This window comes from Calidris pugnax, unplaced genomic scaffold, assembly GCF_001431845.1.
Source record: "Calidris pugnax isolate Ruff unplaced genomic scaffold, ASM143184v1 scaffold65, whole genome shotgun sequence".
NCBI lineage: Eukaryota > Metazoa > Chordata > Aves > Charadriiformes > Scolopacidae > Calidris > Calidris pugnax.
In genome coordinates, this window is record NW_015090785.1 from 473,412 (window position 1) to 488,654 (window position 15,243).

Genomic DNA, 15,243 nt, shown 5'->3' on the forward strand with positions numbered 1-15,243 from the left:
TTCTGGACTTCTGAGGCAATAGGAAGAAGACATTATCATGTTCTTTAAGGCATGTCACAGCTATAATGACATTGACTGTAAGACGTTGCACTGTTCATTAACACACATGCCGTATGTCATTGCAAGAAGCACTCTGAGTACTGAAATGCTATAAATAACAATAAACATCTCCCACTTCTGGCTAACTGTAACATGAAGCACCTATGATGCTGCGATGCTCAATGTGCAGGATACATTTTAGGGAATGTCTCCTGTTTCTACAGACCTAAATCTACCCATGTGCAGAGACATGAGGAAAGCAAGTATATAAATTAATTCCCACTTTAAAAATGGATCGACTCTTTTATCGATTTCATATACAAGGATTAAATCCCCTTCACACCATGCTAATTATGATATTTTGATTGTAATTTCAGCTAAACCTTAAAGTCTGTTTAATGTTAAGAGTCCAATCTAGGAACATAGGGACATTCTGGATTTGTCCTACTCAGTATCTCACTTTAATGTGCATTTCGGCTCCTTTCACTTGAACAGCTCTTGCTTAAACCTAGTCATGTGCACTATTGAATAAGAATGGCTCAGTAAATCTGGGCAAAAAGGCTCATCTAACATTAAAATGAAGTCTGCACATAACATCCATTAGGACAATATTGAGAAGACCCATACAGGATTAAAGAGTCAAATTTAAAATTATGATAGACGTTGCAGTCTTGGTAACAAAAGGAAATAGGGATAGATTAAATACAGGTCTGATTTAAGAGATCAAAGCGCTGTGCATCTCATAGCCAGACACCCGTACACACAGCCTCTGAAGTCAATGCAGCTGGACATTATTATTTGTGTTGCCCTTATCAAGCTCTGACAGATATTTGTACCTCAAAAGGTTCATTACTGAGCAGGAGATCAGAATCCCAATCCCTTACGCACTGACAAAATAGCTGGCTCACTAGAAGACAGGGCACAGCGCTGGCAATATGCAAGCCAGGAAAAAAGGGGGAGGTTGGAAACGAGGGGCCAGATTCTGTAGAGCATCTAAATTGCAAAGAAAGTGCAGTTCATAGCAGGTGCCCATGACTCTAGGTTCTCGGCTGCTCTTTCCTGGCCAGTCTCCACGCGTTGATTTGGAGAGGTGTAGAAACTGCTTGAAAATTAGCTGAGAACACTTGGTTTGGGTCAGTGCCTCACAAAAGGCAGCTGGAGGTTGCCACGCACTGGCACGTTGCAGCCACACACGCTTTTGTCACCCACGTTCACTCTCCTCCCCGACGCTTTCGTAGCCAGGAGGGGACTAGTGACACAGGAACCTGCTGTCACACAGAGCCCAAATAGCAGGGAAAAACACTAAGGACAGACTGAATGCCCATGGCAATTCTGTCTTATTTCTTAAGAAGCCTCCATCACTATCAAAAGAAAATTATAGATTGATTTTACTCACAAATGTATGACAGCAGTTATTTTCCAACGCTGACATTCACAAATGCTGGCACAGCAAAATATTAAAAGAAAGTCATAGCAAAACAGTAAACATTCAAAAAGCAGTGGCTAAATACAATTCGTAACTGTTAGGCAAAGCTACAGCAATGCTCTTAGACTAGTGCCTATTACATAGACAAGTTCAAAAGTGTTCTGCATTTAGACCTTTGTAATTACATCGTAACTACAGTGTCCTGGATAACAAAATAAGATCTTGTAAAATACGTATCTTATTCACCTGGAACACTTCCTTTATCTGACACAGGCAGTTGTTTTTGCCTTTGCTGTTATAGATTTTTTATTTGATGGAAAATATTTTGTTTTTAATATGTAAATGCAACTGATCCTGAGGGAAATAAAATCATAAACCATCAGTAAAAATATACTGCATTGCCTTTTAAAGCTGCACCCTTTCTGGTGCACATCATGAACATACTTCATGCTGGTTTGACCAGTTCTCTTCTTACAGTGTAGAAGTATCATGGTGTGAAATGCATTAATAGGTGTGGAGTCCTCTGCAGTCTCTTCCTTCGTTCCGTAACAATTTGTGCCTATTAAAATTCTTTGCTGGTTGAATCCAGCAAAATTAGTTGAATCTATCTTACCTCCCAGTTTCAACTTGTTCTAGTTTTGTTCCAGAAACTTTAAAAGGGTTGTCTTGTCTAGCTCAAGACATGAATGCTACATCATACAAATATTTGCTAACCAAACCCAAAATTCAAACACTTTATTTTTTAGAGGTTTTTGTTTAGCAAGACTATGACATTTAGCAACAAGAAAGAAATCCCCTGGGTGAGTTATTCGATACGTGCCTACTGCAGGGCTTCTCAGCTTCCTCTGCTACAGCTGAATGCAAGGCAGCTGCATTGCTGCTCCCAGCTAAAAGCACAAAACCTTTTCCAGAAATGACCTCAAAAAGACACCCAAGTCTGGGTATTCAAGTTCTGTCTCTGCAGGTGAGAAGAACTGAAAACTACAAGCTGCACAGCTGATGTTTCTGGTAGCCCTGAAACCCTAGCTCTATCCACAGGAATCCTGAAGGAGACTTAGGTGTGCAAACACGGATACATTTGCCTGACTGAGCATCTTAAGTGTGAGAATACTAAATTAGGGGTCAGATTCACAAGCAACAGATGCGAATTGCTTGAGTGAAACCACAGTGATTGGTATCACCTGAGGAGCTGGTGGTGGTAGCACCTGATGAACATTTCAGTGTGTGCACAGAGACCACCCTGTCTAACAGCAGCCATCACAATGGATCCTTTAAGAGTGCAGTGAATTACAGTGTCCTTTCACTGTACAAATGACATGACTTGCACATCTCCTCAGGTAAAAGTGCACTTTTCCAAAGGGCAGTGAAAATGAATATGAGAAGTGGCATTTTTAATCATAGTTCAATAGACTGGTGCAGCTCTCAAACCCCGGGACACACAGGACAGCCATTTGTGTACTTTTGGTCAAAACTGATTTTCACTGATACGACTGGAAAGCACTACTCAGTGATACTAATATCCTTACCATTTTGAAAAATCAGAATTCAAATATAAAATATTTCATGTTAGTGTAAAGTTTCCTTTCCATTTTGTTTCCTCCTTTCAATATTAAAATTGAATCCTCTTTTAGGTAACTGAGCTGCCGCCACTTTAAAGGCACCTCCTTTGCAGCTGGGTGTGTTGATGGTTCTGATTATACCTTTACGTCTGTAAATCTGATCTAAGAGCCTGAATTAAAACCAAAACTCAAGCCCCACCTCTGCAAACATAATTAGACATGTTCACTATCTGAAAACATACTAGGGAGTCTTTGTTCACTTATTGTATGCTTGTTCTGTATTATTGCCACTTTCTACATAACGACATCCAGCAGTAATTCTGGAACATGGCACCTTCTTTGAGTCAGGCTTGTCTTTTATAATCACAGTTGCCAGATAAAATGCCTGAAGTTGATTAGTAAGATACAGGGTTCTTCTTTTGAGTTATGTCAGTGGCTGTTTAAGTATCAAATAGATGTTTTACAAAAAACCAAAGGCAAGTGTTTTACATTAAATCTTATAAAACTGTACATAATAATAGTCTACAACATGAAAATGGCCATTAAACTGTTGTAATAGTTACGAAATGTAGTAAATATAACAATTCTAATGTTTCATATATTTATCATATTAATCACTGTATTCATACAGTTATGTTTGTATATATATATTCAATGGCACCGTAAACAGTTGTTGAAAAACGCACATTAAGTCTTAACCCATTAGAAGTTATTATAGTACTTTTTCATCCGAAAAGTTAAAACGCATTAAAAAAGAAATAGCCTTGTAATATAATGCACATTTTGACATTTTCTAGGGTAGCAATCAAGGTGATGCATAACAGAGAGTGTTCTAGAGTTCAGATTGCTTTACATTTACATCTACCATGATACAAAATTTTAAACATTAAATGTAATTAAATAATACACAGTTTATGAAACAGAGTTGATTTCAGAGATCCACAATGCACAAAGTCTAGTTAGTATCTAATGGGAGTTCCTAATAATTTATATCTCTGGGACCTTTATGGAAAATCCTCTTTACCATGATATAGGCCAATTTTGAACTGAATTACCTTTTTTTCTCTGTATAAGAGCTGCATTCAACTGGATAAAACATAATTATGTTTATTTATGTTTCCCATTGCTGGACATACATCCAATAAGCCTTGAGAATATGCTTAAGCATCTGGTCATGGCATTTTGTGGGGCAGGGAAACTCACTATCTATATCCCTCAGTAAACAAAGTGTTTCTAATTGTTTCCATAGTTAAGGCAACTATATTGATATATTAGACACACCATATGCTTTTATGTTGCTTCCTACAATCTAAACAGTAAAAGTGAAAAGACATTTCAAACATGCTTTGATCTTCTTAACCACTTAGGAATTTCATCAGGCTGGTAGAGAGCACTTCACTTTAACATGGTTTACAGCTGTAGACAGAGCTCGTTAGCCGTTCACTAGAAAAATACAGTATGTATTGGCTTGAATTTGGAGACTGACCATTCATATAATTTATCAGAAAAATTAAACAAGCAAAACTGGCCAGTCAGGTTCCAGTGAACAAAACTGAGAAAAACAATAACACACACATACACAATTTCTGTGTTTTCAATTATTTCTACCCCATAACTTAAGCTACTCAGACCCTTGTCATCATTCCCTCTGTATCTTGGGTGGGCTTTGCCAAAGGCTGTCTTCAGACTCTGTAGGCGATGACACTCGGTATCTGCCAACTCCAGCATATCATTTAATATTTATTCTAACATCACAGAAACTAGAGAGCCATTTAGATTTGTTTTCTGTTGGGTAAGGCTGTAGGTATAAATGAGAGAAACGCTTGCGTAGTGGCTGCAGGTGATGCAGCTACAGCTGAGGACGCCACAGAACTGCCAGTGCTGTGAAAACAACCAGTGAGGAGCTTGGAGCTGGGCTGCTCCCCTTTCCAGTTACGCTGTGTTTAGAGGAGGACTTGACAGTGCTTGTGGTGGTTGTGGTGTCAATCTTTTTCACAGTTGGTTTTGGTTCGTTTCTGTTTTCTGGATGGCTTTTCTTGTCCTTGAGTATATCTGAAAACATGAAAGTAAACGTAAGATTAATCACACATCTTTTACATGTGGCTTTGCATTCTGTCTGTTGTGGGAACACGTACACTGGTCTGAATAACTCAACTGTGTGTGGAGAGTGATGGGGCACTTCTGTTGATGTTTTAGTTGGACCCAGAGCGGGCACTGGGTCCTCAGCACCCACTGTGTTGCTCAACAGGTCTTTTCTCACTGGCCTGCTCTACTTGTCTCCTTGCAGACACAGCCTGAGCAGAATAATAGGTGTCTGCATTGTGGTGGCTGGTCTCAGAACCTGTTTTTCTCTCACAGAAAGTACCTTCAGTTTCACCTGGGGTGGGAACTGGCTCATGCTTTAAAACATGATGTTAGGATTGAGTGGTTTTGTAACGTGCCCCAATGAAACACCCATCAAGTCGCTGAGTTGCTGCAGGAGGAGACTGGAGAACGTATTGACTTAGTGTAATAGTCAGCTTTCTGGGTTCTTTTTGCTTTGCCACTCCACTTAACTTTAAAGTGACATGTGCCCCTTGATATGATAAGACAACCTGGCAAGAAAGATTGCAAACATGAGGAAATACATCCATGTCTCATATGCCTCGTTCTTCAACATGGGCAAAAAAGTGGCTACAAAGAGAAAATGCTTCAAGTTTTGTTTCATTGTTTTTCCTAGCGAGAACGAGGATTTTTTGTTTTTGCAGTATGGAACAATATCACTTGGGTGTTTTTTTTTCTCCCTCCAGATGTATTTTGGGGCAGTTTGGGGCATCTTTTATATACAGGGCTAGATTCATAGGAAAGTAGTAGCAGTAGTCCTTTATAGCAAAAACATGGATTTTTTTAAAATGAGAAAATGACTGATAAGGGTCTCCAGCTAGCTTGATATTCCCAAGCTATTTGCAAGTATCACTGAGATCATATTGCCCTTGAACCCTCTCATTGGCATTGTGGGGAAAAAGAAATAAATCACTATTTCATCTGATGATGGGATGATGATTTTACAGTCAATCTGTAAATACCTGTAAGAATTTATAAATTAAAAATAATTGTTCGGGTCCAAGCTTAAAAGGATTTGTGATGATACTAATGAATGCAGTGCACATACACAAGAAAGCAAAAGGCATGGATTTGTAATGCAGATTAAACAACAGTCCAATCTTAAAATAAAAACTCTGAATCACAGAAGCAAGTTCCTGGCAGAAACTGGAAAGATGGAAAGTATTCCAGAAATATAAATGCAATCTGAGATCATTGTCTGCATGTCAGTAGTTCTGAACAACCATCAATAAACTCACTGGATAATAAAAATGAGCTATTGTATTGGGAAAGCACACATTGTACTTTTGCCAGTATTAACTGTAAAAGAAATGCAATCAATTCCTCCATTTTATCATAATATCAACATTAATCCCAGAGGAACCTGTGATTCCTAGACCTGATTCAAGGGTGACTGCAGAGAAGGGACACTGCCTGGCCAGGCACACAGTGGGGAAAGAGGAGTCTGCCGCTGCGCTCGTAATTCATCATGGCCAAATGTGGACAGAGCTCCTCTCCAATTCCAACTCGCAGTGGAGCTAACAGAAAGGAGGGGGAGAAAAAGCATGCTTTAAATGTTTAGAAAATATCAGTGTTCTGAGGACACTTGAAAAATGGACAACCTTCAGACTGTCATTAAAGTAAATTAAGAATAAATCATGGAAATAGGTGTGTTCTGACACTGCCTAGACTCCTTTCCATCACTGTCATTCTCCTTTTCGACTGCGGTAAAGGCACTATTTCTCTGCTGCCTCTTATATCATCCCAGCCTGCTGACTTCAGCTCTCTGGGGCCAGCTGATTAAATTAAGACCTCACTCAGGTAAATCTATTCCCCTCTTTCAGTTGGCCATGTCCAGCATTGTAACTTGATTGGCCTCTATAAATCGGGCAGGCTGAAATGTATTAATTCGTTTATTTTCTTAATATTGACTTAACCAAAAATCCAAGGTAAGATTTAATGCTATCAGAGAGGCTGTTGGTTTTTAAAAGCTTTCCTCTCAGCGACTGCTTAATGCACTACATAACAAGCGTTAAATAATGCATTAGAAAATTCTGCCTTTATCCTTTCCACGGGAAGGACTACATTCTGAAGTCTCTCTCTGTCTTTCCAGCAGAGTATCTTCTGATACTATTCATGGCCAATTCTAATTTGGGGTTTAATTGTGCAAAACTGGCATTTTATTTAAAATGCCCTGTTTTCCCTCTTCTTAAAAATACACAAAAATAGCCTCAGTCCTAATTCAGTGCAAGATCTTTTTCAATCCTATATTTAGATTTTAAGGCAGAAATTTCAGCAGTGTAAAAATTTTCTGTTTTATTCTACTTTCCTCAGAGTTCCTGTTGCTTACTCACACCAGGATTTTGGCTGAGAGACTCTGAGTTAAATGAGTTTTTCCTTTTAAATATTTTGCTCCGAGTCAGAGATGGTTATGTTCATTCTACTACTGACATTCAAAAGACAAAAAAACAGTGAGCATGCTAAAAAACCAAAGAAGTGTCAGTGCGAAGACGAGCACAGAAATGAAACTCCAGTCTCAACAAAGCAAAGCCCAGATGTTCAGTACCCATGAATCAAGCCCCCAGAGTAGGACTTCATAAAACCAACCGAACCAGCCCCACAACTTTGGTTTGTTCTTGTATTTACCTTCTGCATTTTAAAGGCTTTATGGTTTAGTGAGCATGCTAAAAAAACAAAAGAAGTGCCAGTGCGAAGACGAGCACAGAAATGAAACTCCAGTCTCAACAACAGTGAGCATGCTAAAAAACCAAAGAAGTGTCAGTGCGAAGACGAGCACAGAAATGAAACTCCAGTCTCAACAAAGCAAAGCCCAGATGTTCAGTACCCACGAATCAAGCCCCCAGAGTAGGACTTCATAAAACCAACCGAACCAGCCCCACAACTTTGGTTTGTTCTTGTATTTACCTTCTGCATTTTAAAGGCTTTATGGTTCCCTAATAGCGTTCCCCATCGCCAGAAACTTTCTTCCCATCATCAGTCCCTCTTTCTTGAGTGGTTAAAATCTTTGAAGGCTTCAGCTACCCTCAAGCGAGCACACGTGATGCCCTCTTGGACACTGGCACAGCGATATCATTCTACACTGTTTATTTGCCATCAGGATGGCGATACAGCCACGGAGCGGCCGCTGTGCTGTGCCCTTATCCAGGCTCCCAGTGTGAATATTCAGACCCTGCCAAAAGGGGTACTTAGGGAAGGCAGCGACTGCCAAGGCGGCCTTTGTGAGCAGCCCTTCGGGACTCCTGCCGAGGATGAGGTCTGGCAGGGTCAGCGAAGATGCTGGGAGTCCCTGTAGGCCCCGTGATTACCCAGAGAACAGCTCGGTTAGTCCGGGGGATTGAGTCCACTTCCTCAGCTGAACTCTCATCCGTGTTAACTGCTGTTAAATTCACGTCTTGACAGCATAAACAAAGCACGTAATGAAAATTACTTGACCTCGATGTTTAGAACATTTAGGATTATCTTCACCTCAAAGATCTAACCGCAGATTGCTAACCCAGTAATGCGTGTGTCGCTCAGATGGCACTGAACTTCTCATAAATACTTTCACGGATCAATACTATTCCTCAGAGAGACCAGCCAGAATAAAAGGGAGAGTCAAAACTGTCACTGTCATCTAATTTAGGAACAGGAACCCTCCCCTATAGTGAGGGCTGAGCATGCCTTTAAATGCATTTGGCGTGTCACACGTTGAATCATAGAACAGTTTGGGTTAGAAGGACCTTTAAAGGCTACTTAGTCCGACCCCCCTGCAACGAGTAGGGACATTTCCAACTAAATCATCTGCCCATCTCTGGGCAACCAGGGCCAGTGTTTCACCACCCTCATTGTAAAAAAAATCTTCATTATATCTAGTTAAATCTACCCTTTTTTAGTTGAGGGTCATTACCCCTTTTCCTATCACAACAGGCCCTGCTAAATTTTGTCCCAGTCTTCCCTGTAGGGTCTCCTGAGATACTGAAAATCTGGAACCTTCTCTTCTCCAGGCTGAACAGCCCCAACTCTCTCAGCCCGTCCTCACAGCAGAGGTGCTCCAGCCCTCTGAGCATCTTTGTGGCCCTCTTCTGGACCCATTCCAACAGCTCCATGTCTTTCTTGTGCTGAGGGCCCCAAAGCTGGACACAGGACTCCATGTGGGGTCTCACCAGAGCGGAGCAGAGGGGCAGAACCTCCCTTGTCCTGCTGGCCACGCTGCTTTTGATGCAGCCCAAGATGTGGTTGGCGTGCAAGCACACGTTGCTGGGTCATGTCCAGAATGTCAGACATAGCCAGTTATGACACAGGGGAAAACCAATGCTATTATTATTTTTTTAGGTTATTACCAGGTTACCTGACACAAGTTCAAGCCATACTGGCACCCCAGCTGTTAGTTGCCCCCCTCCCTCGCCTAAATAATTTGCAGTTTGCTGCTGGTAGGGATTATCAAAGATGTAAATATTTATTGGTGTACTTGCCTGCTATTGTTCGGTGATAAACAGCATTAGTGAGGTCTACTTAAATGTCTGTTGAGGTTTCCTATTGCCCTGCCAAGGGATGAACCAGCTCATCTACTTAACAGAATCCCCTTTACATTTTTGTCCTTCTTGAGCTCAGCCCTTTCCCTCTGACTGCAAATGATGAGTGTGACGGGGAGTCTTCCCCTGCAAAGATGTGCCAGGGCTGCTGAACCCTCATCTCCTGCCTGAATCAGGGTCAACACTCTCTCCTCCAAGCTGAAGGGTAAAGGCAGAGTCTCTCGACAGGCGGCTGCTGCCAACAGAGAGGAAGAGAAAGTCTTTCTGGCATGAAGGAAAAAGGCAGGAAGGGAAGGGCAGTCGAATGGGCTGATCTCACGTTGGGAGAAGCTGCATCAGTTTTGGGGAAGCCTGTGTTTGAGCTGCCCCAGCACCTTTCAGATCCAGCTCTCGTTGCCCTTCACCTCTCAGGGCTGGGCAGAGAGGGCCCTGGCATCGCTGCTCGGTTACCCCGCTGCAAACGGCAAACAGGGTGCTTGTGCCCCAGGACCTCTCTTCCTCCAGCAGTATTCTTGGGATTAACCAAGAGCCACGGTGCCTGCGTACATCTAAGGCTACAGATTATCACAGCAGACAAGTGTACAAGCCCTGTGAGGGAATTCTGAATAAAAACAAGACAGAGATTTGCCAGACTAGTCCTCTAAATGTTAATTATAGCAGCCCAGCTTCTAATGGAGTGGGGCACTGACAGCAGAGAATCGATGCTCATCAATCCACCATGCCCACAACAACATGGAGATTCTGAACATGTTTCCATCAGTTTTACACCATGAGCTGCTAGGGAGAGCCTTCGACCCAGCTCTTTGGGGAGAAGAGGAGGGGAGATTGTTTATTTTGGTTTTCCCAGATTAATTCCATGAAGTCAGACCTGCCCGTTTCTTCCTAGACTTTCACACAAACACTGTGCTTTGAAAAGACAGATTGTCAGCATAGACTATGGCAAATTAATGCCTTGGTCTTGAATGCCTCAACATGGTTGCAGTGATACTCATACAGCAGGTCTGAAGGGAACTGGTCAGTACCTGCGTTTACTCTCCAAGTTGTAGCTCAGTTGCTTGATAAATTTCACTTTGATCAGAGGCTTGGTTTTGGCTGACAGCTTCATAAGAAAATTAAAGCTAGGTGCAACTTGGGGGAACAGGATCTTAAATTACAGTAGATGCTGCAGTGTTATTATTAGCTTTTTATCACCTCTGGTAGGAAAAGCTGAAATTACTTTTACATATTCAAAGGAAGGAGCTCTGAAATTGCAAAACAATGCTGTTGCCATAAAATGTACCAACATTTTCCAAATAATCTATTATCCTGACATTAAGACCAGCACTAATTATTTCCAGTTACAGCTGCAGCAGACAAATGGAAGCAGGAATGCTGTGGAAATGGGAATGTGAACACTCCCAAAGTGTGATGAACTTGTGATGCAATTCTCCAAATTCTGGAGTCTGTTATTGTCCTCTCTAAAATACTAGTCAGTAAAAGGCAGGTGTAATATATCCCTTTTGGAGCCAGAAGTAGGGAGTAATTAACAGCTCTGCAGCCTCCCATGTATGTACTGTTCTACCCTGCTCTATTTCAGGCTGAGAATATTGTGTCCATAAAAGCCTTCTCCCCACACACCTTCTTATGGAAACTTGGCCTTAAGAGGAAAAGTTCTTTAACCAGAAAAGGGAAGAATGACAGGAGTTAGAACCAAATAGGTCACTGTCCTCACTTAACCACCCAGTTGCATTAGGTTTAGGACAGGCTCTCCAAAGACTCGTGGGACAAGTTTATGAGGGTTAACTGGTGTGTTCCATTTTGGTTCTGTGACCTTTCATTTTCTCTTTTTAAGGAGTGTGTGACTGAAGAGAAGTTGGCCTTGGGGGCATAGTAATGAATTGGGACTAGGACTATCTATGTCCAGTTTTTAATTCTGCATTAAACTCTATATGATCTTTGGCAGATGACTTCTGCCTGTAGGCCAGTGAGAGAACTACTCTTATTTCCTACACATTTTGTGCATTCTGGATGTAAATTCTTCAGACTGAGAAGAACCATACCCACTCTCCTTAAGAAATAACATTGGCTGGAATTTTCAGGAACTACTTTTTGTAAAAAAAAAAAGTCAAATGCAGCACACACACAAAAAAAAACTGTGACAAAGAAAAGTCAGGAACAACTGTGAGACAGTTTGAGATGTCAGGTGCCTGGAAGCAACAGTTCGATGAAATGGCAACTCCTTCCCACATTCCCAAACAATCTTTTGTCTCTATACATTTCAGTGCAACATGTACATAGGGAGAGAGAGAGCAGGACATTATCTCAGCCCTGCTGCTGTAAGGAACCTGTCACGGTATTTATTTGCCTTTTGATCTACAGCTGCCATAGCAAACCCTGCATGATTTTCAGGAGCCACAATAAAACTGTATTAGTTCTGAGGGCTACAAAGTAAACCCACACGTAAAACTGCCTCAGCTCCTGCCACGGTAAATGTCAAGACAGAACAATCCATCTTTTCCTTGGGAAGAAATAACCCAACCTAACAAACCCTGTGTGATTCAGCAGTAGTTCCATTAATCAGTCAGTCATTTGCAAGAAAAGGTTTTGTCATTTTGTTTGTATTAATACGAGACTTATTCAAATGCAGACAAGCTGAAAGTATAAGCTTAAAACATGCCAAACATCTTTTACATTTCCTGGAAACATCTGTTTTTAGTCTAGTCCTAGGCACATGTTTGTGGTTGCATGTTGAAGCTTGTTTAGTTTGCCAGATACCTCGTACATACTGCGGCACAGCTGACATGATATCCTGAAACACAGCATGCAAGTATCTGTAAAACATGATGTTCCCAGTAAATCTGTTGAACTTTTGCTGTAACTTTCTTGTAATGAAAGAAACAACTAAAAAGCTCTGTGACAGCCTTCTGCCATCACTGTATGGTGCAGTTAATTAGTTAAGTTTAGAAATTCTGTACATGCCTCACTGGTAATATCCAGAAGACGGAGAGCGATCCCGATGCCGCATGCCTCACATGCTCACAGCTCCTATTAAACTTAATGGGAGTTTGGGGGGATGCGAGGAATGCGGGATTGACCTTTATGGTTAAAGATGAATGTGTGCTCTAGACTTCAAAGATTAGGTGCCCCTGCCAGTCTGGAGTGTGCAAGTGATCAGCACGCCAAGTGCCGAAGGCATCTGCTAAATATCACGCCACAGCTCAGAGCTGTAATTAAGAAAAATATAAACTGGCTCAAGGAAGAAAAATATTAGTAATAATTGAAAATGCTTTGGCTGTTGCTTTTGTCCTGATGATCTCATTAGTTTTGGTTACAGAAACAGTTCTCACACTGGCTGACGTGGGGCACGCTTTGTTTGTGCTCTCATTCTGCCCACATCTTTCCCAGTTAACTTTTATTGCTCAATACAAAGGTCAAATCGAAGGCTTAATTAAATTGTATATGGGGAAACTATAAACTTATTTTGGAAGGGAGTACAAAAACATTTAAAGCCATCCCAACTCCTCTCCCCCAGACACTCCTTAATTTCTCGAGAAGAAAAAGAGCATGTGTTGTTGGCATTCTTTCCCTTAAGGGGAAATTGCACCTTTTCTTGCTTGAAAATTTACATGTTACAAATATCCAGCCTTTTCATAAACTGCTAATTGTGTTTGCAAGTGACATTTGTAACCAGGATTTTAATTTATCTCTGCAGCTCCAACAGACAAAGCTCCATTTTGCAAAAGGACTGGACATGATCTTACGCTCGCAGCAATACAAGTTCAATTTACAGCAAGGATCTGAACTTCATCTGCTTAACTTTAAACAGAGATTGTACCACCAAATTTAATACTATCACCCACCTGCTTGAAGTTAGGCGTGTGTCTCTCAGCCCTGAGGCCTAAAACTGAAAAGCAGGATCTGTCTCAGCTGAAGAACCTCACAGGTCATACACAGGCACGGGTTAGAGTTTCTCCATGCCGTAAGAAGCACATCACATCGCTTGAGAGAAAGGTCGGGTTTGAGTACGCTACAGCCTGTGCCCCACCACCCCACGAGAAGTTTGTGACAAGTTACCTGCCACAGCTGAGTGATTTTGAACCACTGAGATTCCCAAAGCCACCATTCAGCTGTTGTCCAGCCCAAGGGGTATAAGAATTCTCTGAATCTCCGGTTTCCACCTCCAGAAGCTCTCCAACACTTAGGGATGCCAGCGAGGGGCAGGAAGATGGACTGCTATCTGCTTAGGAAGCCCTACTCCCACATTTTAGCACAAGCAGATGCCTTATCCTTAAGGAGTGGGCAGGAGAAATAAACCATAGAAGAGTTCCCTCCCACCACAGAGCTCTGTGACTCAGGACGGAGCCCTTTCAGCTGGGAGCTGCCTTTGGGACGCCGGGCGGCTTCAACACGTATGCTTCATACACAGCCTGACTAAATCCCTGAACGTGGTAACCACAAACCAGGCATCAACTTCCAGCACAGCAGACACGGAATAACAATCACAACCATCTCTAAATGACGTCTGAAAGGCTCTTTTCACCCTGCAAACATGCTGCACTCATCATTCCTCGCTCTTTAAAAGCCAGTCAAATTCTTCCAGTTATTCCCATTGCTCCCTGAGAAACTCAGGCAGAGATTCCTGCTGCAAGATTTTGAAGTCACCAGGTCCCAGTGTCATTCACACTAATGATGGTGGCAGTGAGGATTTAAAATGTTTCCTGTATTTCTGTCATTTCTTGAGCACACAGAGAACCTTATACTAAAAATATTTTAAAGAGGTTCTAATAGGATGTAATTATAATTGATGTTTAATTGCAGAATAAACACTGAATTCACTCCAATCCACATATCATCTGATTTCTTTTAATCTAGATGACAAAAAGGATTAGTTATAACACCAAAGGACAGTTCTGGTCTGTAGATCAATCAGTACGAAACATTTGGTTATTGAATCTTTCCAGTATTTCATTTCAGTCAGAACTGAAATCAGAAGAAACCGTGGGAAGATTATTATCCTGGATTAATCATTTTAGACTTAATATCAAGAGCAGCAGAGGAAAACATCACAGCATTAGGCTTCCTTCAGCTCTGGTATGGGAAGTTTAAATTAGTCTTTTCTCCTGCTCTAGTTTGGCAACTCTTCAGCATGCATATCCTCTAGTTCACATTGCGAGGTTTATCCGGCCAACCAGAACCCCAGCTCTATCACGGCTGACAGTTATTGACGGAGAGGATGATTAGAGCCATCACTCTACTGAATATCTGTAGCAAGAAGAACATGTTTCATGTGAAAATACCAAACAGCTTAAAAGCATTATCTTATTAGTAGCATGCAGTGAAACTGATGAACCCTTATCGCATTCAGCAGGATGACGAATACCCAAATCAACACAAACGGAAAGAAGATATACAACCAGGGGTAAAAAATAAACTTTTCTAATAAAATGTCTCACAAAATGAAGCACCGCCATTAGCATATGTGGAAGACTATGTTCAGTGTGAGGCTGTGGAGCAAATTAAAGGAAGGAAATTCCTGTTTGGAGCTGGCAGTGATCCCGTTCCCCAGTTCTGTTCTGGGAGGGTGGGAACTGCTCCTTCCAGTTTTCATGGGAGACATCTACACCAA

General features: G+C 41.5%; 1 protein-coding gene across 3 annotated transcripts in view; it reads right to left on the minus strand.

Moving 5' to 3' along the window:
- Positions 1-1,409: 1,409 nt before the first annotated feature.
- The window catches only part of LOC106902631 (glypican-5-like), a 409,372-nt gene continuing 395,538 nt past the window's right edge, over positions 1,410-15,243 (minus strand). For all 3 annotated transcript variants that reach the window (XM_014966275.1, XM_014966274.1, XM_014966276.1), the window contains one exon: positions 1,410-5,076. In XM_014966275.1, coding sequence (XP_014821761.1) covers positions 4,874-5,076 — 203 coding nt within the window. In that variant the 3' untranslated portion in view covers positions 1,410-4,873. The remainder of the gene's footprint in view (positions 5,077-15,243) is intronic.